Raw genomic sequence first — 24,824 nt, forward strand, 5'->3', positions numbered from 1 at the left:
TTCAGGGGTGCCTAGTGAATTAAAACAATGTTTTTTGTAATGAAAAGTGTTTTTAGTTCCCTAAAATGGCGTGGTAAGACTTGACCTGCTTCTATCACAAGGCAGTGGAAGGAAATGAGGAAAGGCTAAGGGGCTAGAGGCGTGCATGGCTTAGTCTCTTCTTGGGCTGCTGTGTAAAGACACAGTCACCCTGCCGTGTTAGGAGACAACCTAATTAACAAGTGTTAATTAGGGGCAGCTGGGGGCGAGGGGCCTGTTAGCTTCATCCCCTGAGCTAAGCTCCTTCTGCGGCCACCTCTGACCCACAGCCTGCCGCTCCCCTGACTCCCACCCTGCTGCCTTCTGAGCCTTTAGGGAAACTCTTTAGAGTCTGGTGGCTTCTGTGCACTGCTTCCAGGCGAGGGACCATCATCTGGTCCATTAGCCATAAGCAGCCCCGTTGGATCCTGTCACTGCAGGGTTCGCGGTTCTCACCCACCTGCAGTGGTGGTCTTGCCCTTTGTGGACACAGTCTTCAGGTCTCCTGAAAGGACAAACACAGGTTGACCTGAGTTTTAAACTGGAGGAGCTAGCTGCTCTGCCTATGGAGTAGCCATTTTTTTATTCCTTTACTTTCTTAATAAACTTGCTTTCAACAACATGCAGGAACATCCAGCAGCTCAGTCCTCACTCTGATATTTGTGATAATTACATCCATGAAGACATGGCTTGGCAAACAATTAATGGTGAAAGAAAGCACTATGTTTTAATTCTCTTATGACCTTAAACCTTTACACCTCAAAACATTTTTGTAACACCAAGTTACAGGTGCCGCTTGCATTCAAACAATAAGTGTGGTTGTGAGAAATGACTCTGATTTCTTGGTTAAGGGACTCTGAACACAAGTTCCTGACCTGGGGTGGAAGGAATTGGGAATGAGAAGGATGAGCTTGGAGGAGGATTGTTCCTGAGTCCATGATGCTATTTGAAAGTTGAGTGTTTAGGCCAGGCACGGTGGCTCACGCCTGTAATCCCAGGACTTTGGGAGGCCGAGGTGGGCAGATCATGAGGTCAGGAATTCGAGACCAGCCTGGCCAACATAGTGAAACCCCGTCTCTACTAAAAATACAAAAAAATTAGCTGGGTGTGTGGCACATGCCTGTAGTCCCAGCTACTTGGGAGGCTGAGGCAGGAGAATCGTTTGAACCCGGGAGGCAGAAGTTGCAGTGAGCTGAGACCATGCCATTGCACTCCAGCCTGGGCAACAGAGCGAGACTCCGTCTCAAAAAAAAAAAGAAAGTTGAGTGTTTGTGGGCATGTGTAGAATTTACTGGGCAATTTGTTCATACCTTTCATCAGATTCTGAAAAGGATCTTTTGACTCCACAGCCCTAGACCTACCCCTAAAATGTCAGGAACTGCTAACTTTAAAGACTTACAATCAGGTTCCAATCTCTCACCTTGTTAAAGTGATAACTGATTTGATTGGCATTTATTTGAAAATGTTCTATGACTTAATATTTTCCTTCCTTTACTGACCTCCCTGAAATCAGTGATTTGGAGAGAGTCCTATAGGGCATCGTGAAGAAATGTGGTTATCGGACAAAGAACGCAGATATTTGGGAAGAAAAAAAAATAAAGCTAACAAGCGCTTTGCAAAGCATTTTTCTATTAGTTCTGAAGATTATGGAGAAAAAGTAAAATGAGAAAACAAATGCCATCGTAGACATGGCAGAGGCAGGCTTTTGCTTCAATAATGCAAATGCAAATCACCTGGGAAGCTTGTTGAACTGCAGCTTCTGACTCAGTAGATCTGAGCTAGGGCTGGGATCCTGCTTTTCTAACACACTCCCAGGTGTGGCTGATGCTGCTGGCCCATGGACCACACTTTGAGTAGCAAGGTCTCCGAAGACAATGAAATGAAATGTGGCCTGGCTGAAGTCAAGGTGGACAATAATCATATTTGTTCTTACCATTAGCTTCGGCTTTTAGGCCTGAGTCAGCATTGTAGGCAGCTTGCTTTTCTTTTTTTAGGGTGTCTTCTGAAAAAGAAGCTATGCACAGAACCCATTATAACCTGGCATATTCTCTTCTCAACCTCTCAACTCTGTCCTATGTTCCCCCCGCTCTCGCCCACTACCCTGCTTGGGAGGGTCTAGGTTAGACTCGTAAGAAGAGCCCCTCTTTCCTGGGGTTCATCTCCCCTGATCTGTGTTTGCGGTTAGACTTACTGTCGCCCAAATGCCTCTCTGAGAGCTCTTTGCCTGAATTTTCTCAGCTCATCTGCATTCAAGGCAGACCCTGGAACATACTATTCAGACAGGTGCTTTTCATTAGAATGGGATGGCTGTGGTTTCATTACTCATAGGGTCCCAAACCACCTTGCTAGGACATTTGGTCTATTACACTATTTGCCTTTCTTCTGAAACCCAAGCCACACAGGATCTGACGCACTTGCAGCGATGCTGGCGGGGGAGGCCGTAAAGACCTTCCCGCTGTCCTTGGTCATGATGAGCAGCTCCATCTCCTTCTTGGCAGGTGTGTTGTCTTTCTCTAGGATCAGGAACTTGCAGTCCTTGTGCAAAAGGTCATCGCTCTGCACACTTGTGGTGCAGGCTGGGGAGAAAGAAAATGGGTAAGAAGGAAGGACATGTGCCAGGAGAAGGGAGAGGGGAGAAAAGACAAGAAGAGGAAGCAGAAGAAAGAGAAGGGGGAGGGAGGTAAATTAGCAGGTGTGTATGAGGGTCTCCTGTTCTTGCTGTCAGTGGTTACTATGAAGCATCTTGGGGACCAAGGACACCCTCTATGCCTGGCTGGGCCTGGCCACCAAGAGTTTGGGTCAATGTCAGAAGCTCTGGATGGCTGGTTTATGGGGCTGCCTCCCCTCCTGGAGATAATAGGATCTTTACTGAATGGGTAAAAGTCCCCCAGTCAGGCAAGTACTTCCTTAACTAACTTGGATTCATTTTTATCCTCCAGGTCTTAAGAGTTGCCTTCTTGGGGAGGCTTTAGCTGACTACCCCACCTAAAGCACTTCACCCTCATACACACACTCCCATCTCTACTACATTACTTATTGCTGTCCTTATAATCTGTATCCTTTTCTGTAATTATCTTGCATACTTTGTGTTTGTCGTCTGCCTCCACCACTGACATCAGCTTAGTGAAGGCAGGAATCTATCCTGTTGTGTTCACTGCTGTACTGTCAGCACTTAGAACACTGTCCATCTGACACAAAGAAGGTGCTCAGTAAAGGCTTTCCAATAAATGAATTGTTGAATGGAAGACAACACACTAGGATTAGAACAATGGAGGAAACAGCTCACTGTATGGTGCTGAAATATGTGGACAAAGTTGATATAGATTCTGTAGAAAGTAGGGAGGGTGCCAGCAGTTTCTGAGGGCTCCATGAGCTGCATGTAACAGGTGAAGGCCAAAGGCTTCCAGTCAAGGGCAGTGGCTAATGTGCAAGTGCCTGGCCCTAGGCAGGTATGGAGGGTGGAGCTTCCTGCCCCCTTCTGATAGGAACATTCATGGGAATGTTCACCTTTATTCACTCATGGAAACATCCAAGAGGCCCTTGGGGCAAGTTGCATTTGCAGGCCTAAGACCACTTATGGGTCCTATTTCCTCTTCCAGTATACCATGTGTATTGGAAGGATACACAGGCAGGATTACTGCAGAGTAATCCTGCCTGTGCACCAGCCTGACCCCTGACAGCTGGGAGCAGCACTCACCGGCAGAGGTGGAAACGCCAGTGTTCACAGCCGCAGGACTCTGGGGCATGTTTTTCTTCACCCCATATGCTGCAAGAAAGGAAGCTGGATCAGCATGGGAGGGTGGTTCCAGGTGACTCAGGAGAAGCCTGGTCAGCCCTGGCAGAGAGGTACCCCGACCCTCTCCAGTGAAAAGCAGATGATGAATCAACTCTCTCCAGCCATGGGGACAGTAATGAGGGTTTAGATGGAACGTTCTTAGGTATAATCCTCCTCATCCTTCTAGCTACTTCCAGGAAGTCCTCCTAGACCTTCATGCATCTCCTTCTCTCCTGAACTCCTACAGCCCTTAACACCTGCTCTGCACAGCCTATCACTTGTTCCCATTGTCTTATAGAGCCTCTCATTGTCTCATGTGTGTTAGACTTTCTCCTACAATTAAGTAGCAGGCAAGTTGGAGGCAAAGGCTGACCTAGGTTTCATGTCCCCAGCCACCCCCAGGTTTGCACAGCGGCAGCAACCTATAGGGGGTGAACCATAAAATCAACCAGATGATTGATTTGCAGTGACAGTGGGCTGTCAAGGATAGCAGTGAGCTGGCGAGACCACCAACCTAACCAGTTTGGCTGTGAGAGACACAGGAACATACAAGTGATGCCTTACAAGGTGATGCTGTTGACAGGACAGCCTTCCCTGTGTGCTTGACTCATGTCTGAGCCAGTTAATGATCAAGATTGATATCTTGAGTGTTGTGTCTTTGGTGGGAAAGGTCAACTGATTTTCAGGGACGTTTTGGGTCTGCTAATTCAGTGAGTTGTAGCTGCAAAGAGGTGTCACTTCCCAGCGCCTAAGCTCCAACCCTCGCCTACTGACCTGTGGAAGTAGTGGTGGTGCCATGGGACAGGGTAGTCGAGCTGGGGGCCAGATTGTTCTGCATGCCAAATACTGTGAAAACAACCGAGGTCAGGTGAGTACAGGGAGCACGCAGGATGTCCCGTGGCTTAGGATGGCTCCCAGAGTCCCAAACCACTTTCATAATCAATGCTTTTGCTGACAGATTCCCAAACTTCCTCGATTCTCACACTCTTTGTAATGTAGTAAATTTGTTAATACCCCCACCTACCTACCCCAGGCCAAAAATTACTAACAGTTCTACTTATCACGTAGTTAGGTCCATCCAAGTTAAAAGCAGTAGTTTGCACAAGGTCTGACAGATGTTGCTGACAGAGCTCTCAAAATTTAAAAATATCGTAGGGGTTCCCTGTTTCCTGTGACACCCTGGGGTGCCTTGGTGCACAGTGTGGGAACTGTAAGCTTAGGATATGGACACAGACACCTCGGGTGCTGAGAGGCACTAACTTGGCAAACTCCTAGTATTCCCGTTAGCCCTTCCTTCTCCTGACACAAACACATAAAACTCCCCCACCTCCACTATGATTTCAAAGGCTCCTTGTTTATTTGATTGCTTGTTTGTTTGTTTTCAACAACGTGCAGGAGCTTATTCCTCCTGGCCAGCAGCTTTGTTATTTGGGGCACAATATCAAGGATCTGATATCAGCCCACCTTCCCTTGGGACCTGGTTTTTTATCAGGACTTTGCAAAGCAAAATAGCAAAGGCAGAAGAAATAAAACATGTAGCCAATGTCTTCTGGATTTGGTGGGCCTCTAGTCAACTGGAGGAAGGTGCTGAAAATCTGAATGCAAAACTTGTACTTGCCTCTATGTCAGTCAAGTAAATAAACAAGGCCCACATCATTATGTTTATTAGTCACATTATCACAGGGAGAAGGCAGACTCCTTTAAAAAGAAAAGATGTAGGCTGGTAATATTTACATATAGGCTCTTAAGATGTATGTGGAAACATAGCAAATAAATATTTCTTTAAATATTCTTTAAAAATTGTTGTATGTTTGCATTGGAAGCTAAGCAGTAACATTATTTACCCCAATGTAGTTACTCCAACAAACTATGTGTTATATTTATAGAAAGATCTGAAAGTAGTTACTCAACGAATTCTATTTTTCTTTAAAAGATCTGAAATAAAATCCTTCTAAATTAACAACGCCTTTACCCTGAAAATGTCCTACACTATGATTCCCTTAGACCCTTCATTTCCAGTCCTCCAACTCTTCCAGAAAATAAAGGCACCACCTTAGAATACGCACATCAATGTGGGCTCATGTTCACTCGCCTGAGGCTTTTCCCTTGAGGTCTGAGTTCTCCCTGTGGTTGAGGGCAGGCTCTGTGCAACCCTGTGCCTCTGCTTCTGGGCTGCAGTATGCATGGAAGAAAGGCCTTCACGCTCTCAGGTGAAGCATCCTAACACTTCTATGCAAATAGCCTGGAAAAGTCATCTCAAGATGGTGACACTGACCTGAGGAGGAAGTGCTGAGTCCAGGGTGCAAAGTGGGTGAGCAGGACGCCATGTTATTTGGAACTCCGAAGACTGCAGGGGCAAGGAGGAAGGCTGGTGAGAGGGACATCTGGCCCAGACAGGGATAGAGATTCGGATACCACAGAAGCACCAGAAGAAATGCCAGGATTGGGTTTTTATATTTTGGTAAATTCTTGTTTTTAGGAAAAACAGGCTCTTGCCTTGCAGCAGAGAATGAAACACTAGCCTGCACTGCACCTTGGGTCACAGCCAACAGGTGATCTCAGGTCTGTCAGACCTGGAGTGAATAGTGGGTCCAGCCAAAGGCTCTCTTGTGAGTGACCCTACTTTACAGAGATGGTCCCTGAAGCTCAGAGAAGTCAAATGTCTTATTCAAGGCCCCACCGTCAATTCATGTGAAATGAAACTGATCTCCTACATCCATTTTCAGTGTTCTTTCCAGTTTTCCTGATACACTGTGCTATGTATTCTAAAGGGGACGCACCAGAAGAAACACCTTCTAGATTGAATTGAACTGAAGTTCCAGGGGGAATCTCCTGGGATGTTTGGCCACAGAAAGCCTCTCCAGGAGGCCCTGAGGATGGCAAACATTCTGAGGGTCATCCAGCTCCAGGATAGAGGCATGATGAGTTCAGGGGTGAGAGAGGGTGTGGGCTGCCCGCCAGATACCTGATCCCGCAGAGTAGGCATTGGTGTTGAGGAGGGACGAGCTCTGGGTTGTCATGTTGTTGTGATAGGTCCCCATGGAGGACCCTGCGGGCAGGGTGGAGGACCACACATGGGACGGAAGGTTAGCATCCAGGATAGTTGCATCGTAGGTGCCTGACACTGGAAACAGACACATGCACACAACCCAGTGAGAGACAAGTCAACACTCCCTGCTGGGGAATCTAGTCACCTCATTTTGCTGGGATTTCCTGGTTTGGGCATTGAAAGCCCCACATTTCAGGAACTTTCTCAGTCCAGGAACCTGGGGTAGTTTCCATCTGAAATCTCAGAGCTGGTGAAATCATTATCTCTTGGATTAGAAATTTTTGCTGGCTCCTGGTAAAATTTGAGGTAGCCAAATTTTGCCTTGGGGTCCACCCATTTCTCCTTCTAAACCTGGCTCCCCATCTCCTGGTGGGCTGTCCCACCAATGGCATTCCTCTCCACCTGTTGCTGACTCCTCCATCTTCAAAGACACTGAGGGAACAGTTCTTTCAGGAGCAACAAATAAGACCCCAAAACGAACTTCTTTCCAGTCACCATGGCCATTGCAGGGTGCATGCCTGGGCAGGGGAGCCCTTGGTCTGGGGCCACACTGCATGCATGGCAGCCTTTTCTGGTTCCACCCTCCTTAAACATTCCTATGTACCAGCCAGACACTGTGCCCCCAAGAGGGGATTTTCCTGCTTCTTCATATTTGAGGCCAGTTCTGCTTATTTGTCTATGAGAGGGAGCCAGCCATGCAGGTCAGAAAGTGCCCTGATGTTTTGGCTTTAGGGTGAAAAACAAGAAAGATCACAATCTCTAGGCTTTTCTCCAGTAGTGAATGGGAGGGATGTTTCCTATCATAGTAGATCTGGCTTTTTCCCTCACCTCCCTCCATGGCTCTGCTAATTTATATTTCTGCCTTCCACAGAACCTACCTTGCACTTGGAGGACATGTAATATGGAACTGCTGAACAATGCTCATCCTACTTGACTGGGACATGTTGGTTTTCTGACTTCCTCCAGAGACCCACTGTCCGCAAGGGCAGTGACTGTGTCTCTCTTGTCCATTGCTTTTCCTCAATGCCTGGTGCTTGGCATAGAGGAGACATTTAATAAATAGTCACTGAATGAATACATGAAAACTCTACACATTTCCCCAATATTCTGCATTTGGGGGATCTGGCCAACATACTGTCCTGGGAAAGAATCTCTAGGATTTAGGGCTGGGCTATGCATATGAAATGAGTGACCAGCCAGGGGTAGGATAGGTACAGCCCACATTTTTCACTGCTTGAAGAGCAGATACTCAGTGCTTTTCAAGGTCTCTGGCAAAGCCTGAAAGGCCTGCCAAGGCGTGGTTGAATCCCCAGGCCAGGATAGATCTGCCACCTTGTTGCCTTCCCTCCTGAAGGAAATAATGTATACAGTGGTCCATTTCCAAGACAAAGTGCCTTAAATCGGCTTAGGTCAGCAAACTACAGAAGAAGCAGGATATACTAGGCCCCTGCTTGGATAGCTAATGCCTGCTTATTGTTCTCCCTTTCCCCAGCAGTTCCCCCCACTTAGTTTCCCTCACTCAGACAGAAGTTTAGTCTAAGGTAAAAGTTTACTAGACTACAAAATAGCTCATTTTGTCTGTTCTTATCAGCTTGCCCAGCTACTTAGGTCATAAGTCAAATACTTGAAGAGCCCCTAAGCTAACTAAGATTGCAATGCATTGTGGGCTGCAACAAAATGCAGCAAGACAACCCTAAACAAACACCTAAAGCCCCTGCCCAACAAAAGAGGGAACTAAAAAGACACCCTCTAACATTCTCCCAAATAGTCCATTAGGGAAAATGCTGCAGGTTTTTAAGGGCTAACCCTCGAACCAGGGACAAGGAAAAGCAAAAAATGATAAAGTATTACTGTGTTATCTGGGCCAAAGAGCCCATTCATCAGCCTTCAGTCTTTTGGCCTAAGTTTGGCTCAGATGAGGATTGGGTGTGCCAAGCTTTAATTCTCTATGTGAATAATAAAACCCCATCCTCATAAGAGGAGATGGGTTATGCTCTTTGTTAAATTAGTGAATTAACCCCCATGCTCCCCCTTCAAGAGGAAAAAAAAGAGCATAGTAAAAAGTCCTCACCCAATAAAAAGCTCTGGGATCCCATAACACACTTGCCTCCACTTCACATCTCACAAAGTAGAGGACAGGGAAATCAGGGGGTAACAGGAAGGCTGGAGGAAGGGGAATCTGGGGATCATAAAGAAGCTAAACCCAATGCTCCTGTAAATCCTTATCCAAACTTGAGGAAAGAATTAGAACAATGTAAGAAGGACATTGAGAATTTCCCTATTCCTTCTAAACAGCAGATGTCTAATATGTACCCTCTTAGAGAAGTCCCTGTGGGACAGGGAGAAGTTGAATATGTAAGTGTGCCTCTAACAAGTACTAAGGTTAGGAATTTTAAGTAGGAAATAAGGCCGCTCTTGGAAAATCTCCTCGGTGTAGCAAAGCAGCTAGATCAATTTTTAGGACCCAATTTTTGTACTTGGGCTAAGATGATGTCAATTATGACTATTCTGTTTATTGGGGAAGAGAGGGGAATAATTAAAAGGGCAGCCATGACCATTTGGGAAAAACAGCATCCTCTCGGGCAAAGAGTCCCGCCAGCTGAGCAGAAATTCCTAAATGCAAATCCCAGATGGAATAACAATAACCCCAAAGATCGGGCCCAAATGCAGGATCTAAGGGGATGAATAATTAAAGGGATTAAAGAGTCCACTTCAAGGACACAGAATGTCTCAAAAGCATTCGAGCTTCAAGTAAAAGAGGAGACTCCCTCTGCATTTCTGCAGAGGCTCAGGAATAAAAAAATAAAAAAAATAAATCAGGATTAGATCCAGAGGACCTAGTAGGGCAAGGCCTTTTAAAGTTTAATTTTATGACTAAAAGCTGGCCTGATATTACTAAGAAACTGCAAAAAAAAATTGATGGATGGAATAAAAAGCCAATTAAGGAATTACAAGGTTTTTGTAAAAAGTCAGAAACAAATTGGAAAAAGAGAAAGAGAGAAAGCCAAAGCTGTCCATCTTGCAGACGGACAGAGGGAGCCACGGCATGGCTCACGCTGGTGCTCAGAAAGAGAAAGAGTTAAGCTGCTGACCCTGAAGGCAAGGGGGAGCCGGCTGTGCAGCTGCAGGTGTGGGGGTGGCAAGAGCCACAGAGCCGAAGCAAACAGCCGAGATAAAGGTGGACAGTGTGAGAGAGCTAATGTAAGTAAGCTGTTAACATGGCGAGTGTGCTGGCACCCAGAGAAAGAAGAAGAAACTGAGTGTAAGGGAAAGAGAAAACAGGGATGACAGAGACAGAGAGATTAAAAAAAAAAAAAGAAAATAAGCAAGAGAGAAAGAGACTGGAAAAGACAGAGATCAAAGACACAGAAGGTGAAACTGGGGAGACAGATAATGTAAAAGGAAAAAAGAGTACAAGATGAAGAGAGAGAGACAGAGAAAGAGAGAGAGGCCATGGAAGACGGGCGATGGGGAGACAAAGGTGCAGGTGGGCAGTGGCTGCCATGGCCCTGCTGGTGGAGGGGAAACTGAGGTTGATCTTCGGCAGGGCCCTGGTAGTGAGCACCCCACATCAGGTCAGGAATATATTAAATCAAAGAGTTGGGAGATGGTAAACTAATTCCCAGGTTTTAAAATATGAAGCCATATTATTACAAAAAGATAATTTAGTCTTGACAACATGTATTTGCTTGAATCCAGCCAGCTTCTTATGAAAAGGAGAGGAGAATAAAGAGGCATCAAATCATAACTGTTTGGATATCACAGAATGTCAAACTAAAGTTAAACCAGACCTTAATATCAAACCAAAGTTAAACCATCCCATTACATGATGGATGAGACTGTTTGTAAATGGGTCATCCCAAGTAATAAATGGTAAAAAACACAATGGCTATGCTGTCATTAATGGAAACAAATAATCCTTATGTGAAAAAGGTAGATTACCCAATAATTGGTCAGCCCAAACCTGTAAATTTCATGCTCTTAAACAGGCCCTCAAGCTTCTAGAAGGCCAAAAAGGCACTGTATATACTAATTCCAAATATGCCTATGGAATAGTACACATCTTTAAAAAGATCTGGACAGAGCGGGACCTAATAAATAGCAGGGAGAAATAATTTGTACATGGGGAACTGATCAAACAAGTTTTAAAAAGCCTCTTGCTTCCAGCAGAGATAGCCATAGGAGACACTGTAGAAGCTGTGGGGAACAGGCTTGCAGATAAAGCTGCTAAGCAAGCTTCCCTGGAGGAAGAAATTAGATTGTTTAGCCTAATCCCAAAGATCCCTAAGGTGATATTAAAACCCAAATTTTCTAAAGAGGAGGAGGAAGAGCTGGGCAAGATAGGGGCCACTCAAACTGAGGATGGGAGGTGGGTGCTCCCTGATGGGAGAGAAATGATAAGCAAACCCATAATGAGAAAACTGATGTCCATACTGCATAAAGGAAGTCACTGGGGTCCCCAGGCCATGTGTGATGCAATACTCAAAAATTATGGGTGTATAGGGATTTATACCCTTGCTAAACAAGTGTGTGGGTGTTGTGTAACCTGCCAGAGAATAAACAAAACGGTAGTTAGAAAACAGACTACCAGAGGAAGACCTCCTGGGTTAAGGCCATTTCAAAGCATTCAAGTAGATTTTACAGAAATGCCCAAAATAGGGAGACTAAAGTATCTACTGGTAATGGTAAGCCACCTCTCCGGCTGGGTGGAGGAATTCCCCCTTCCAACTGCCACTGCCGGGAATGTGGCAAAAATAATCTTAAAACAAATTATACCTAGATTTGTCCTGGTAAAAAATATTAATTCAGACAATGGGAACCACTTTACCTCAAGGGTGCTAAGGGGAATTATGGAAAGTTTACACATTAAATGGGATTACCATACCCCTTGGCATCCCCCTTCCTCTGGAAAAGTAGAAAGAATAAATCAAACTCTCAAAAAGCATATTACTAAACTAATCTTTACAACTAAAATGCCTTGAATGTCTCCCAATAGCACTCCTTAGGATTAGAACAGCCCCAAGCAAAGACTTGGGACTGTCCCCTTACAAGTTATTATACGGACTCCCATATTTAGATAGGACTACTGATCTTCCTACTAAGGAAACCAAAAACCAATTTTTAAGAAATCATATACTGGCCATATCCTCCACCCTGTCATCCTTTAGGTTAAAAGGACTTCAAACTCAAACCCCGCCTCTTGAGTTCACAGTTCACCACTTCCAGCCTGGCATCTCGGTGCTAATTAAGACTTAAAAAGAAGATAAGCCCCACCCAAGCTGGGAGGGTCCCTATCAAGTGGTCCTAACCACTGAAACGTGAGCACGAACAGCTGAACGAGGGTGAACTCATTACATTCAAGGGACTGGTAAAAGAAACCCCAGAGGAAGGGAAAAGGGCAAATGGGAAGTGTATAAATCACCTAAGGAACACTTAAAGCTAACTCTAAGGAAAACCTAGAAGACAGCTATAAGCAAACCCCTTCATTATGGGTGGATATGGTTAGGATTAATCCTAACACAAGGGGTAAAAGAGGACCTGAGTATTGGATAGGGCCCAGTACTAGGGGTGGAAAGTAGGGAATATCCAATCAATCTAATAATCAACATAACTAAAACCTCTACCTGCTAAACCATAAAATTCAATGCCTGCCGAGTCTTACATTGTGGGAACTTAGGAAACCAAAGGCAGCTGTCACAAGCAAACAAATATCTATGCCCTAAAACAGGTTGCTATTGGGGAAAGCCCTGTGCTAGCTGGATTGAGGTTTGGTGGGCCCCAATTTCAAGTCTCACTTTCACTGTTCTCTGGGTCTCTGAGTCCATTCTTTGGGTTTGGATGGGTAAGTTTGTTTCTCACACTCCTCGGCAGCCTGGGCTGTCAGACTTACCCGACTGGGAGCTCGCTGTCACAATTTTGGTCTCCACAGTGCCTTTCTTGGGGATGGGGAGTGTGTTGGAGGAATTCCGGGTGGGGCTCACACTTGCGGATCGACTCCCCTTGAGCAAACGCTTAACATCATCCAATTCTGTCCCTGTAAAAGAATCCACAGACGTTTCTGTTAAGTCCAGGGTTCTTTCCTGAATCCCTGTGCAACTGGGGGAACATTTGTGGCATTCTGACTACTAGGGAGAATGGCATCTGCCTCACACATTGGGACTTTTTGCTTGGCTTTATAATATTCACATTTTACTAATGAATAGCACTTATCAACTTGGTACTTTGTCATATTAGCCTCATAAATCTTCTGCGTCTCACAAGGAGGTCAAGGTGCTTGGGAGATATTTCCTAATCAGACCTCATCAAACATCACAGGAATGATTCTGTGGCTGGAAGACACTATCATCTAGGATCAGGCAGTTAGAGAACCAGGTCCCTTGAAACAGATGCTTCAACAGCAGTCTCATCCCCTGCGCAGGATGCATCTGATGTTGGGTCCTTGACCTTGTATGCCTGGGGCTGTCAAAATGAATTTGTGGGCCATAACTCCTAAACATTATGCTGTGTTCACGTGTGATCTAATTTCAAGTCTGTCTGGCTGATTTAATTTGTAGCAAGGTGAAAAGTGGAGCAAACTCCCTGTGCCTCCCACACAGGAAGCAGGGAAGCAGGAGAAGTGGGAGGCACCGTGCATGGGGAATGCATGAGAGGATGCATGGGGAGTGCATGAGAGGAGACACAGGTTTGCAGACACTGTATACTGAAGGAACTCTCAGCCCCAACTCCCTTCGCCTCACCACCCCTAAGCCTGGAAGGACTCAGGTGAGAAGGTGTCAGGCCTGGAGTCAGATTCCACACCCCTAGGTACTGAGCTCTCTGGACAAGCACACATCTCTGTCCTGAGCCACTGACCCTGTTCTTTCTTCTCCTACTCCTTGAACATGACTGCTGTCCTAAAGTTAAGCTCATTTCAAAACGTTGTCAAATACCTCTAGCAAGAACAACAGGTATCTAACATATTCCATCGACAGAGACTGGGGGGTCTCTGACATTTGAAATAAAGTTCAAATTCTTATACTCTACTACTGACCCTTCTCTAATCTTAAATTATCCCATTATGTCCTTGCTTTGAACTGTTCCTTCGATGTCTCATGCAGGCTCATCCCTTTGAGCCGAACTGATCCACTGTTCAGTTTCCTTTCAGGTAACACCTACCCCGGGAAGGCTTCTCTGGCCTGATCTCCATGGGCTGCCGTGGAGCTGCTCCTCCCTGTTCCCTCACCACACTGAGTTGTGATGGTTGGTTGACTTACTGTCTCCCTATTAGTCTGTGAACTACTATACAGCAGGAACCATGGTTTACTCAGCAGCTTAACCCCAGCCACCTAGCCCAGGGTCCAATTCACAGAAGGCCCTTAAAGATGTTTTATGATTGCATGCATGCACATACACACACATACATGTACACACACACACACACACACACACACACACACAGCACTAGCCCTGGATTTCTGGACCGTTTCTTTCCAGCAATATCATGACCACTTACATCGGGTGGATGGGGACGCACTCTGCAGTCGAACTCGAATTTCGCTCTCTGTACAAGGGAAGAGATAGAGAAGGGTGTGAATGAAGGAGCTTAGATCACAATCCCTGACACTGAACTCCTAGCAGCAGATGACCCTTTAGGCTGCTCTGACATTTCTGAGATCTGGAAACAGGAAATCTAGGTGTGCCCAAGAAGAGTGCTGCTTAAAAAGGGAGACCTCCCTACCTCCAACAATTCTCCATCCTGCCAACTGCATACCTCCCAGCAGCTGGAGAAGTTCTAATAAAATTCCAGGCTGAGCAAGGAGGTTCCAGTACAATCAGCAATGGTCAACCCTTTCCCCATCATCCACCTCATGGCTGCCAGAACCAAGGTTATCTCCTGCCTCCATGGTCTCAGGCATTGGCAAAAGATTCTAAAAGCCAGAGTGTTTACTTGCCATTTTGGCCTCTTCAGAGATGGGAGGGGCAGGAAGCTGGTAGCTAACATTATTAGTTAGCTTCAGGTGGAGAATTGGCATCTTTCAACTATCAGCCTAAAGTTGTGGGTGGTTGGCGTACTCCTAACTTCCAAGTTATTGATGATAATAAGGCCCACAGGAAGTCTAGGTGGGTCATTGTGAAGAATTCTGCCTTCAGCTCAGCCCTAACATGCTGCCCCCCACCCTGCCCAAAGCTTAGCAAGAGCTGCTTCTCCCAGGACCACATTTCTCTCCTATATCATTGTCTAGATGACTAGATTACAAAACTGTCATGGAGCTGTTTATGTCCTGGATGAATTTTGAAAAAATAGTTGGGGAGATTTTGCTCATCTTTTGATGTGTAAAGGCAATTAGAGCATATCTTGTTAAAGTCAGCCAGGAGACCAGAAGTGAAAGCAGATGTGGTATCTGCATCTTCAGATGATCCACAGCAAGACAAATGATGCCCCACATTGTTATCATGTGTTTTGCTTCCTGCCTCTATGTGCTTGTTAGATTACTGTCAAAAGCTACCCTTCCCCTCCCAAAAGAGCCAGTGGAAGATTCCCAGGATACTCTAAGCTCCTCGAAAGCAGAAAGCATGCCTTATTTATTCTTCCGTACCCCTTACACTCCCTGGCTCAAGGCTGGACACACATTAGCTGCTCAGAAAATACTTGTTGAATGAATTGGACTGAACCCAGTGACAGCACTCACCTCGTGTTTGACTCCGTCCTCTGGTTGAAGAAGATGCTGAGAAACAAAGAAATGCAATTTTAGGCATATATAAGAGGTGGCATGCTAAATACTTTTGACATGGAGGCAGATATATTTGGGGAGGGGTTACTTTCATAGTGTGTCTAAATCCAGATAGGGGCTTTTCTGTATAGCAGTTGCTTAATAAATGATGATCACTTAGCAACAGCAGAGAATGTTTTGCAATGCCCTAGTACATTTATGATGTTAAATTAGCTAAATGAATGTTAAGTTAGCTAACATTTTGAATGTTAAGTTAGCTAAGGTAATCTGTTGGGGAGCATGATCCATTTGGACTGGCTGACTACACCGATCAAATGTATCAAAAAGCTCTCAAGTCTTCCCTTTGATTTTTTATTTGAGACTGCCATGGTTTCCCCACTGTAAGAAAATACAGAAAATTATAATCACTGTATAATCAATGATCCTGGCATCAATTCATATGCACAGTGAGATTCCAAGAACATGGAACAAAAACTTAAGGCCAAGTGAAGACACAGCCTGGGGGTTCATGAAGCACACACAGTTCCCTTGAAAGCAAGCAATAGTGGAGGTGCCGGGATGCCTGGCATTTGTGTGTTCTACTTGCTGCTCTGCTTCGTTGGGAGGCCTCTGTGCATCTCATGGAAAGAAGAATCCCTACAATTATTGCTTGGCCTTAGGGGCTTATCCATCCAAGCCTGAGCCTTATATATAGCTTACCATTTCTATAGTGCCACGAGCAAAGGCTTATGACAGCAAGTTAATGTGGCTGATAGTCCCCTTAATATGCTTCAGGATAAAGAGCAAGGGAAAAATAGGTCAGCAGGGGTCAAACTCCTTTAGAAGAATCCATTTAACTCATGAGGTCCCCTACTCCCACCACTTCATCTCCCCCAGGGATTTTCCTAGTGCCTCGTTTGACCATTTCTTTAGAAAATAAGGAGAGGACATACCAAATTCCTTCCGAGGGTACTCCGGAGAAGAGTTGCCACTGGAGCTCCCTGGAGAGAGGATTAAACACTTAGAACAAATGGCCTCTTAGGCCCATAAAGCTTCCAAAAGGGGAGGTAGTGCCTGTTACTTCTTTCTGGACCTCCACAGCCCTCAGTGTTTCGGGGGGAATGAGGTATGCTCTTCAGCATGCATGTCAAAGGAGCCAGGCTCATGATGTAAAACATGACCCATCATGGCCCTGGTCGCAGCACTTTGCTCTGGTCAAGGACCTACTTCAGATGAGGCAAGGATGAACAAAGGAGAGCAGGAGGTTTTGGTTTCTTTCTTTTTTGTTTAGTTCCTCCACCGGCTTGTCCTGTGTCTGTCCTAGGGCAAGTGACCTGCCCTGATCAAGTAACCTGCCCTCAGCACCAGAAACCTCTCTGACCTTATGAGGCCTGTCCCAAACGTGGATCCAGTTAAAATAAAGGTACAAATCCCTGGTCAGGCCCGACCTCAGAAAGCACTGTGATGATGCAATTCACCTCACCTGGATTTGGGGCTTCCCAATGGCCTGGCAGCTCTTGTCCTACAGTGGCAGGAGGGAGTCTGCTGTGTGCGTGGGATGCCAGCCTGCTGTAATCATTCACTAGAGTGTCTGGGCCTTACTCCTGCTTCTCCAACACCAGCACCCATCTCTTCTCACTGTTAAACTCCTTGGCCACCTGGCTGGTCAGTTTCCCACATAAAACTGCTCCTGCAGATCACCAGGAACTCAGGAACCTTAGTAATGGAACTCAGGTGTCTTCTATGACTCCTTCTTGACCCTGAGCACTCCCTTGTGTTGACCTCAGCATTGCTGCATGTTCCTGGTCTCTGCATGTCCCTAAAAGACTCTTCCTCCTCTCTCTGTTCTCTGGCTCTTCTTTCTCCTTATTCCCTCCACTTTATCTTTCTTTGCTGCCTTCAACTTTTATACTCTCTTTCTTGGCAAACTCCTTTAGTCTTCTGACTTCCTCTAACACCTGTTTGCAAATGGCTTCCACCTGGGTATCTGGGCCCTGACTTCTTCCCTGAACTCAAATCCTGCATCACCCACTGCCTGCTTGCTACCCTCGCCAGAGAGCTGGGCAAGTGGCTGACTTCAGGATGAATTAGCTGGATTCATCAAGTGGAGTCATCCATCTAGTTCCCTGTTTCAGTTGTTGGCACCACCGAGAACCCAACCTGTGTGTGAAGCCTTCTCCTTACATTTAATCAATTGCCAAACCTGTCAATTCCACCTCAGTGATACCTTTCACCTGTAGCTCCTGACCTCCATCATTATCAACCTGGTCCCAGCCAAAATGTCCCTTCTCTGGATGACTGAGGATTTCTTTTTAACTTGTCACTGTGTTTAGTCTCTTTCTCACCAATTTTTCAACACATAGCTTCCAGAGTTCCAGTCCTGACTTCAAATATGATTGTTTTGCTAAAAACTGTCTGTGGCTTCCCATTGTATATGGAATAAAGTCTAAACATCTTATCCTAGCACTGAATCTGAGTCCCTCAAACCTTTTGCACATAAGTACCGCTAAATTTCTGACTTAAGTCCTGGACTCTCCTGGCTGTCTTTGCTTATGCTGCTGCTCCCACAGCTTGGACAGCCCCATCTCTCCATCTTTGGGTATCAAACTCTTACTCATCATGAGGACCCCACTCAGATGTCACTTCCTCCATAGAATTTTCCCTGATTTCCTCAGCTTAAAACGATAATCTCCAACTACTTTACACAACTGTATTTTATCTGTCATCTTAACTTGTCTATTAGACTATAGGTCCTGAAGACAAGATCCATGTCTGATTCATTTAAGCATTCGTCAAGGCATTCTACACAGTGTTGAACGCATAGCAGGTACTGGATAAAATACTAGTTGGAAAAGTAACTAAATGGGTGAATGAATGAATAAATTAGGTAGTGAATGAATGAATGAAGTCTTCAAGTAATGGAAGTCCATAAAAGAAATGAAGGAGGAATGGGGAGAAAGGTGAGGGGCAGACACAGGTGGCCAGGATGTAAATCTTCAAAGAATAAGTGAAGTTGCTTGGGGAAGAGAATGGTTCTCTTATATGGTTAGTGGGACTGATACCTTCATACGCATGGCGGGTAACGTGAGTTTTCCTTTCAAAGGTTGAGCCTGGGGAGTTGGGCAGAGTGGAGGCAGGTGAGTGAGCTCTCCTGTAACTAGAGGTGGAGGCATGGCCTCGTGTGCTTCCAGCTGCAAGAGGGGAAAAGCATAAGTTATCAGTGCTTCAGCAGAGAGGTGAACCAAATGGCTACTGTGACCCAGCTATATTAACCAAGTACACTCAGGGAGGGTCTTCGGGAGGGCACAACTGAAAGGGGCCACCTCAGCATTCCCCCAGCTGTTCAGAAATGGAAAGGTGGAATTATTGGCCGGGAACGTCCTTCCTGTGCATGGTTACCATGCATGGAAATGGAAAGGATTTGGCAGGATTTTTCTTGTAGTCCATCCACGCTTGGATGGACTAGAATATAATCCAGCGTGGAAGTGTGCCTCAACAGGTAAGGGCAGGTGTTTCTTTGGTCAACCTGGCTGTTCTAATGTCTTGGGGCTTCCTTTTTAGTTTTACTTCCAAGTATTTTAAATGGCTTCAGGGGCTATCTGGGTGCTTCTTGTTTTTGTTTTGTTTTTGCCTTGCTTTGCTTTGTTTTGTTTTAGTTTGAAAGAGTACTTCACTGGGAACAATAGGCCTGTGTTGGATGCTTGCCCAGTGGAATCTTGCACAGCATGGGATCACATGTCACCAGCTTCCCTTAGCACAGTAACCCAATCCTTAAGTTTCTTTTGTTGTTGTTAATTCAAATTGTAAACCCTCAGGCGTGCACATTGTTTTCTAAAGAGATGGCTTAAAGCGAGTGATTTAGTGAGGAAATAGCTACCTACCCATGAAGTCTTCTTAATTAATGATAGTTATTTATATTGTGGACTTAATGAAAATGGATCTGATTTTAAGTAGGTTTCAAATGCTGATGATTTATAATTTGCACCCCCGGTCTCCACCCCTGCTGCCCAATGGCTGTGTGTTATTTAGATAACTCTTGAGGGCATTTGGAATGGATGACAGGTGATTGTAATTGTCCGTCTTGCGCACTGATTCAAAATCGTGTCTGCCCCGTGTCCTGTGTAGGACTTTCTTGGTGTCTCTGTCACCCATTCTTCCCTGACCCCTTGCACTAGTGGGCACTCACTTGAGTTTATGTAGCCGCTGCTGCCATGAGTCAGGCTTTGTTTCTCCAGCCGGCTCCCTCCACCAAGAGAGCCTGTTTTAGCATAGCCATTGCTGGTCCCGCCTTCTGCCAGGAACAAAAGCAGGTGATAATTTCAGGGTGGAGTCCGGCCAGAGGATCCCCTGGTCCCCCACTCTGTGGAAGCCTTCCCTGGTTTTTCACCAGGACCTTCTTAGTTTGGGGTCCCTTTCCCACCTACATTATAAGATGCAAGCTGCCATGCTCCAGTTTCGTTGTTGTTTTTTTTGTTTTGTTTTGTTTTATACAAATATCTAGAGTGAGTATTCCACCTGATTTAAAAGAAAAGTCTCCTGGGTGGAATATAGCAAGTTGTGTATTAGGAAATTTTAAATATTAGAAAAGGCTGAGCGATGAAAGCTCCTTGAGTCCGGGACCTGGTTGGGCTTGCTTTTTCTGAGTGCTTGGTCAGTGCCCAGGCATGGCAGCCACTAAAAGTGCTGGAGGGGCGTGTGGCAGCTCTGTGTTGCTGGTGTTCCACCTGGCAGCCCATCACTGCTCCGACTTCACCTGCTGGTAGGTGGGCTCTACCCATCCCCAGGGAACTAGGCTCCCTGGAGGCGGGGGTAGGGGGTAGCTTTTGGGCTCAGATCAATATTACAGGAGTGATAGGAGCTCCTGGAAAAAAAAATAGCCTCAACAAGAAGCTTGACTGGTAGACCCCAATCCTTGTTCAGGTTAGATCAGACATCCAATATTTTAGCATCTGGAATAGGCAAATCTACAGAGACAGTAGATTTGTGGTTTCCAGGGGCTGAGGAGAGAGGAGGGAGAATGAGGAATGATTGCTAATGGTCACTTCTTTTTGCGGAGCCATGGAAATCTTCTAAAATTGGACTGTAACCATGGCTGCATAACTTGGTAAATATACTAGCAATCACTTCAAACTGGTGAATTCTGTTGTATAGAAATTAATGTCAATATAGCTGTTAAAAAAGATTTCAAAAATTTTGGAGCTCCCATGGAAAAGGTTACAGGTGTGGGGCCCTTCAAATGTGACCTACTGAAAACAAAGCTATTGAGGTAGTTACTTACTTGGTGGTAAGGATGTAAGTCTTGTGGTTACTGTTTCAGTGACAACTAGAAAAAGACAAAGAAAAGATGAGTTCTTATGTAATGCACTGACATCTCTGGATCTTGGTAAGGTCTAAGCTCTGTCACAGGCTAAGCATATTAAATTAGGTTCAACATTGATTTTTCTATCCTTGTGCTTTAAGGTGTGTGATCTGAACCACTGTGCAAAAAGATATGAGCAACAACAATGGGTTTAATATGCTTGGAAAATAAGTTTATATCTCTTTGGAGCCAAAAGAAGTTACGCACTGCGTTTGAAACATGAGTTGTTTTGCTGTTGATGTCTCTCCTTGGACAATTAGATCCAATCCAGGCCTGGTCTGAGGTTGAAGGAGGACCAGGCCCTCTTGTCTCAAGTCACTCTGTTTCTCTGCATTTCTCCTTCCCCACGGTCTCTCAGTTCAGCTGAGACCAACACCCTAGCTGACTTCACTGTGTACTACTTCATGAATTTGGAGGTGTTCAAGAACATTATGTTTTGTTCTAATGTCTTCAGGGCAACCCCTGAATGTGGGGAGTTGTGGGAAGGAAGGGTGCTCCTGGTAAGTCACATTTGGGGTTTGGCAAAATCAGTGATCCGGGCACATCACAGACAGACTTGAAGAACCAGTCCCTTGGCCTCTGAAATTTAGTTCCTGTAGGTCTGAGAGATGGTGAATCCATCACTCATGCTCTGACTGTGGCCCTCACCACTACCTCCGTCTCTGGTGGGTATACAGAAGCCCCTACCTATCTGGGGCTTTTGTTCTTTAAAAGCAAGTTTCCAGCATGCTTGTATGCATGCATGCATGTGTGTATGTGTGCATGTATGTGTGTGTGTGGCATGCATGCATGTGTGTATGTGTGCATGTGTGTGGCATGCATGCATGTGTGTATGTGTGCATGTGTGTGGCATGCATGCATGTGTATGTGTGCATGTATGTGTGTGGCATGCATGCATGTGTGTGGCATGCATGCATGTGTGTGGCATGCATGCATGTGTGTGGCATGCATGCATGTGTGTATGTGTGCATGTGTGTGGCATGCATGCATGTGTGTATGTGTGCATGCATGCATGTGTGTATGTGTGTGTGTGGCATGCATGCATGTGTGTATGTGTGCATGTATGTGTGTGTTGCATGCATGTATGTGTGGCATGCATGCATGTGTGTATGTGTGCATGTGTGTGTGGCATGCATGCACGTGTGTATGTGTGCATGTATGTGTGTGTGGCATGCATGCATGTATGTGTGTGTGTATGTGTGTGGCATGCATGCATGTGTGTATGTGTGCATGTATGTGTGTGTGGCATGCATGGGCACATATGTGTGGGGAAGGTGGTGAAAGGAGAAAAGAGTAAAGGAAGATGGTGCAGGATCATTTTGTGCTACTTTCAGCTGTGCCGCTGACACCTGCTCCATCCCACATGACTCTTATTCACACTGTCCTTCTTCATACTGCATTTTGCTAATTAGTTTGGTTGTCCTAGCAAGAAGATGCGGTTATGGACATGCCAGAAACATTATTTAATGCATAAAAGGAAATGTTGGCCAGGCGCAGTGGCTCATGCCTGTAATACCAACACTTTGGGAGGCCGAGGTGGGCAGATCACGAGGTCAGGAGTTTGAGACCAGCCTGGCCAACATAGTGAAACCCGATCTCTACTAAAAACACAAAAAATTAGCTGGGTGTGGTGGTGGGCACGTGTAATCCCAGCTGCTTGGGAGGCTGAGGCAGGAGAATGGCTTGAACCCAGGAGGTGGAGGTTGCAGTGAGCCAAGATTACGCCACTGCACTCCAGCCTGGTCAACAGAGCAAGACTCTGTCTCAAAAAAAAAAAAAAAAAAAAGGAAATGTTTTTGTAGAGTACAGTGGCAGCTTGATTTGAATAATAGTCCTTCAGCTTTCACTAAACCTCTCATTGTATAGACATTTGGGATTCTTTGACACATAAAAGTGAATTATTTCCTAACTAAAACTTTCAAGTCTATGGAGCCGGAATTTTTTTTTTATTGGAGATATATGAAAGTCACAGAATAAGTGAAAGAGTTTCCTGACTTAGAGTTGGTAGGAGGAGAGTTTAAATGTCTCTGAATTTATTATTTGGGCAGTTCCACAAAATAAATGTATTTGTTTTCAATTTTCAGTGTAGAGGTCAACTATGATACAATAACTAGGATGTTATTTGTTTAGATTTCTGTTGCCCTGTACCCCTAAATTTGGAAATGATAAAATAAACTATGGTGAATTCATTTAGCAGAATGCTATCCCATCATTAAAAATGAGGGTTATAAAAACTATACATGGAAATGACAACCTTCATCATTCAGGAAAAAGCAGGACATCTTTTGACATAAAAATCAACAAGAGCTATCTTATGAGAAGGATTAAAGTCCATTTAGGAACACATTTAAACATGATACAGTCGTTGTGGTAGAATTATTAATGAATTACTTGTTCTGTTTCCAAATTTTTATTACTTTCATAATAAAACACATAAATTAAAAAATTCTGATGCTCTTACTTCTTTCAGTGAATTCAGTTCCATCTCGTTTGTTTTTCTTGGTTACATCCATACCATAGCCACCTGCAGGAAAAATCAGAAACCATGATAGTCATACTTATCATTGTTTTTAGTAATTATAGGTCCCCACTGTTGAAGCTGATAACCAAAAACATGATTTCAAGAATTTAAAGCATAATTCTTTCGTGTGAATATTTTTTATGAGTCATTCCCATTTCTTATAACAGGTATAATAGAGATTAATTTAATTGTTCCACTTTGGATTCTATTTCTTTGTGTTGGGATCTTGTTTTTCAGTGTCTAATTGATCAGCCTGCCCCCTGCTGAGCATCAAGAGGCTTACATAGCAGATTAGGTGTCCTGACTTTTGTTTGACTATAAAACCTCCATTCTTTTCCATGGTAATAAATAGCGAAGGGGTTCTGTCAAGGCACTTAGTGCTATCAACTAATTCATTTTAATGTCTCCCATAATGTTCAATGTTCTTTATGGAACTCTATGCATATGAGACATTCATGCTTCATTATTTAAGAGTCTGGAGGTAAGAATGGCACTTGATGGATTTAAATCAGGATAAAAATAATTATATTTGTCGTACTTGTATGGAACTTTGCTCTTCTCAAAGTATGAAACATTCACTATAATCGGCTCTCACATGCTTATCTGCAGACATAAGTATGAAAAACAGTTGAACAAAGCCTGTAAAATCTATAGAAGCATGTAGGAAAATACATATTTGTATTTTTTATATTCTCCCTTCATTCTTACTCTGCTTCTGAAAAAGAAAACCAGTGCAATCTTGTCCACTGTGTCCCTCAGCATGGATGGTATGAGGCAGGGCTGTTGCCAAAGGGTGGTGGGGACGAAGGCTCAAGTCTTAAACACACAGGAATGCACAGCAAGGGTCCCGTCCCAACTGGGCTCTTCTCTTCTTGCTGTGCTGCCTGGCCCCAGGTTCTGAAAGGACCTGAAATCTGACTTACCCTGTGGTTGTCTCCCTTCCTCTAACTTTCTCTTCCTCCTAGTTTATTTTTTGGTTGTAGTTGGAACTGGGTTCTAGAATGCTGAGGCACACTGCTTTTGCCAGGTGCTCCTTGCTTGAAGAGCTCTCCTTCCAGTCTCTGCCTAGTGCCTTCAGGCTCGACTTACCCAGTAGGCAAAGTGGGCACAGTGCCTAGGCCCACAGCACATTTTGGGGCTCACAAAATGTTTACTTTTAACATCAGAAGGAAAAATGATCAGAATCTAATCTGGATTATGTCCTTCTTTATACCAATGCAGTTGTAAAATAGAATTTTAAAAAGTTTTTTGATGGAGGAAGGGGCCTACAAAGGCAAAAGTGTCTAGGGACCATGAAAGTCATACTGTGGCTCTGGGTGACTTCCCTGATGAAAACAAAGACCAAATGAGACCAGCTGATCAACGATCTGGTGGAATAACCAAGACTCGTACACTTAGCTTCAGGCCCTGGT

The 24,824-nt window shown here is 44.8% G+C and overlaps 1 protein-coding gene across 2 annotated transcripts in view; it reads right to left on the reverse strand.

Moving 5' to 3' along the window:
• The window catches only part of COL17A1 (collagen type XVII alpha 1 chain), a 57,040-nt gene that overhangs the window by 28,390 nt on the left and 3,826 nt on the right, over positions 1-24,824 (reverse strand). For both annotated transcript variants that reach the window (XM_054435937.2, XM_054435936.2), the window contains exons 2-16: positions 23,353-23,415; positions 20,811-20,855; positions 19,719-19,823; positions 18,595-18,723; positions 16,486-16,533; positions 15,512-15,547; positions 14,335-14,382; positions 12,733-12,876; positions 6,759-6,917; positions 6,069-6,140; positions 4,568-4,639; positions 3,716-3,784; positions 2,433-2,594; positions 1,952-2,032; positions 479-523 (exon numbers count right to left, since the gene is read on the reverse strand). In XM_054435937.2, coding sequence (XP_054291912.1) covers positions 479-523; positions 1,952-2,032; positions 2,433-2,594; positions 3,716-3,784; positions 4,568-4,639; positions 6,069-6,140; positions 6,759-6,917; positions 12,733-12,876; positions 14,335-14,382; positions 15,512-15,547; positions 16,486-16,533; positions 18,595-18,723; positions 19,719-19,823; positions 20,811-20,855; positions 23,353-23,404 — 1,267 coding nt within the window. In that variant the 5' untranslated portion in view covers positions 23,405-23,415. The remainder of the gene's footprint in view (positions 1-478; positions 524-1,951; positions 2,033-2,432; positions 2,595-3,715; positions 3,785-4,567; positions 4,640-6,068; positions 6,141-6,758; positions 6,918-12,732; positions 12,877-14,334; positions 14,383-15,511; positions 15,548-16,485; positions 16,534-18,594; positions 18,724-19,718; positions 19,824-20,810; positions 20,856-23,352; positions 23,416-24,824) is intronic.

Source organism: Pongo pygmaeus, chromosome 8 (genome assembly GCF_028885625.2).
Source record: "Pongo pygmaeus isolate AG05252 chromosome 8, NHGRI_mPonPyg2-v2.0_pri, whole genome shotgun sequence".
Lineage (NCBI taxonomy): Eukaryota > Metazoa > Chordata > Mammalia > Primates > Hominidae > Pongo > Pongo pygmaeus.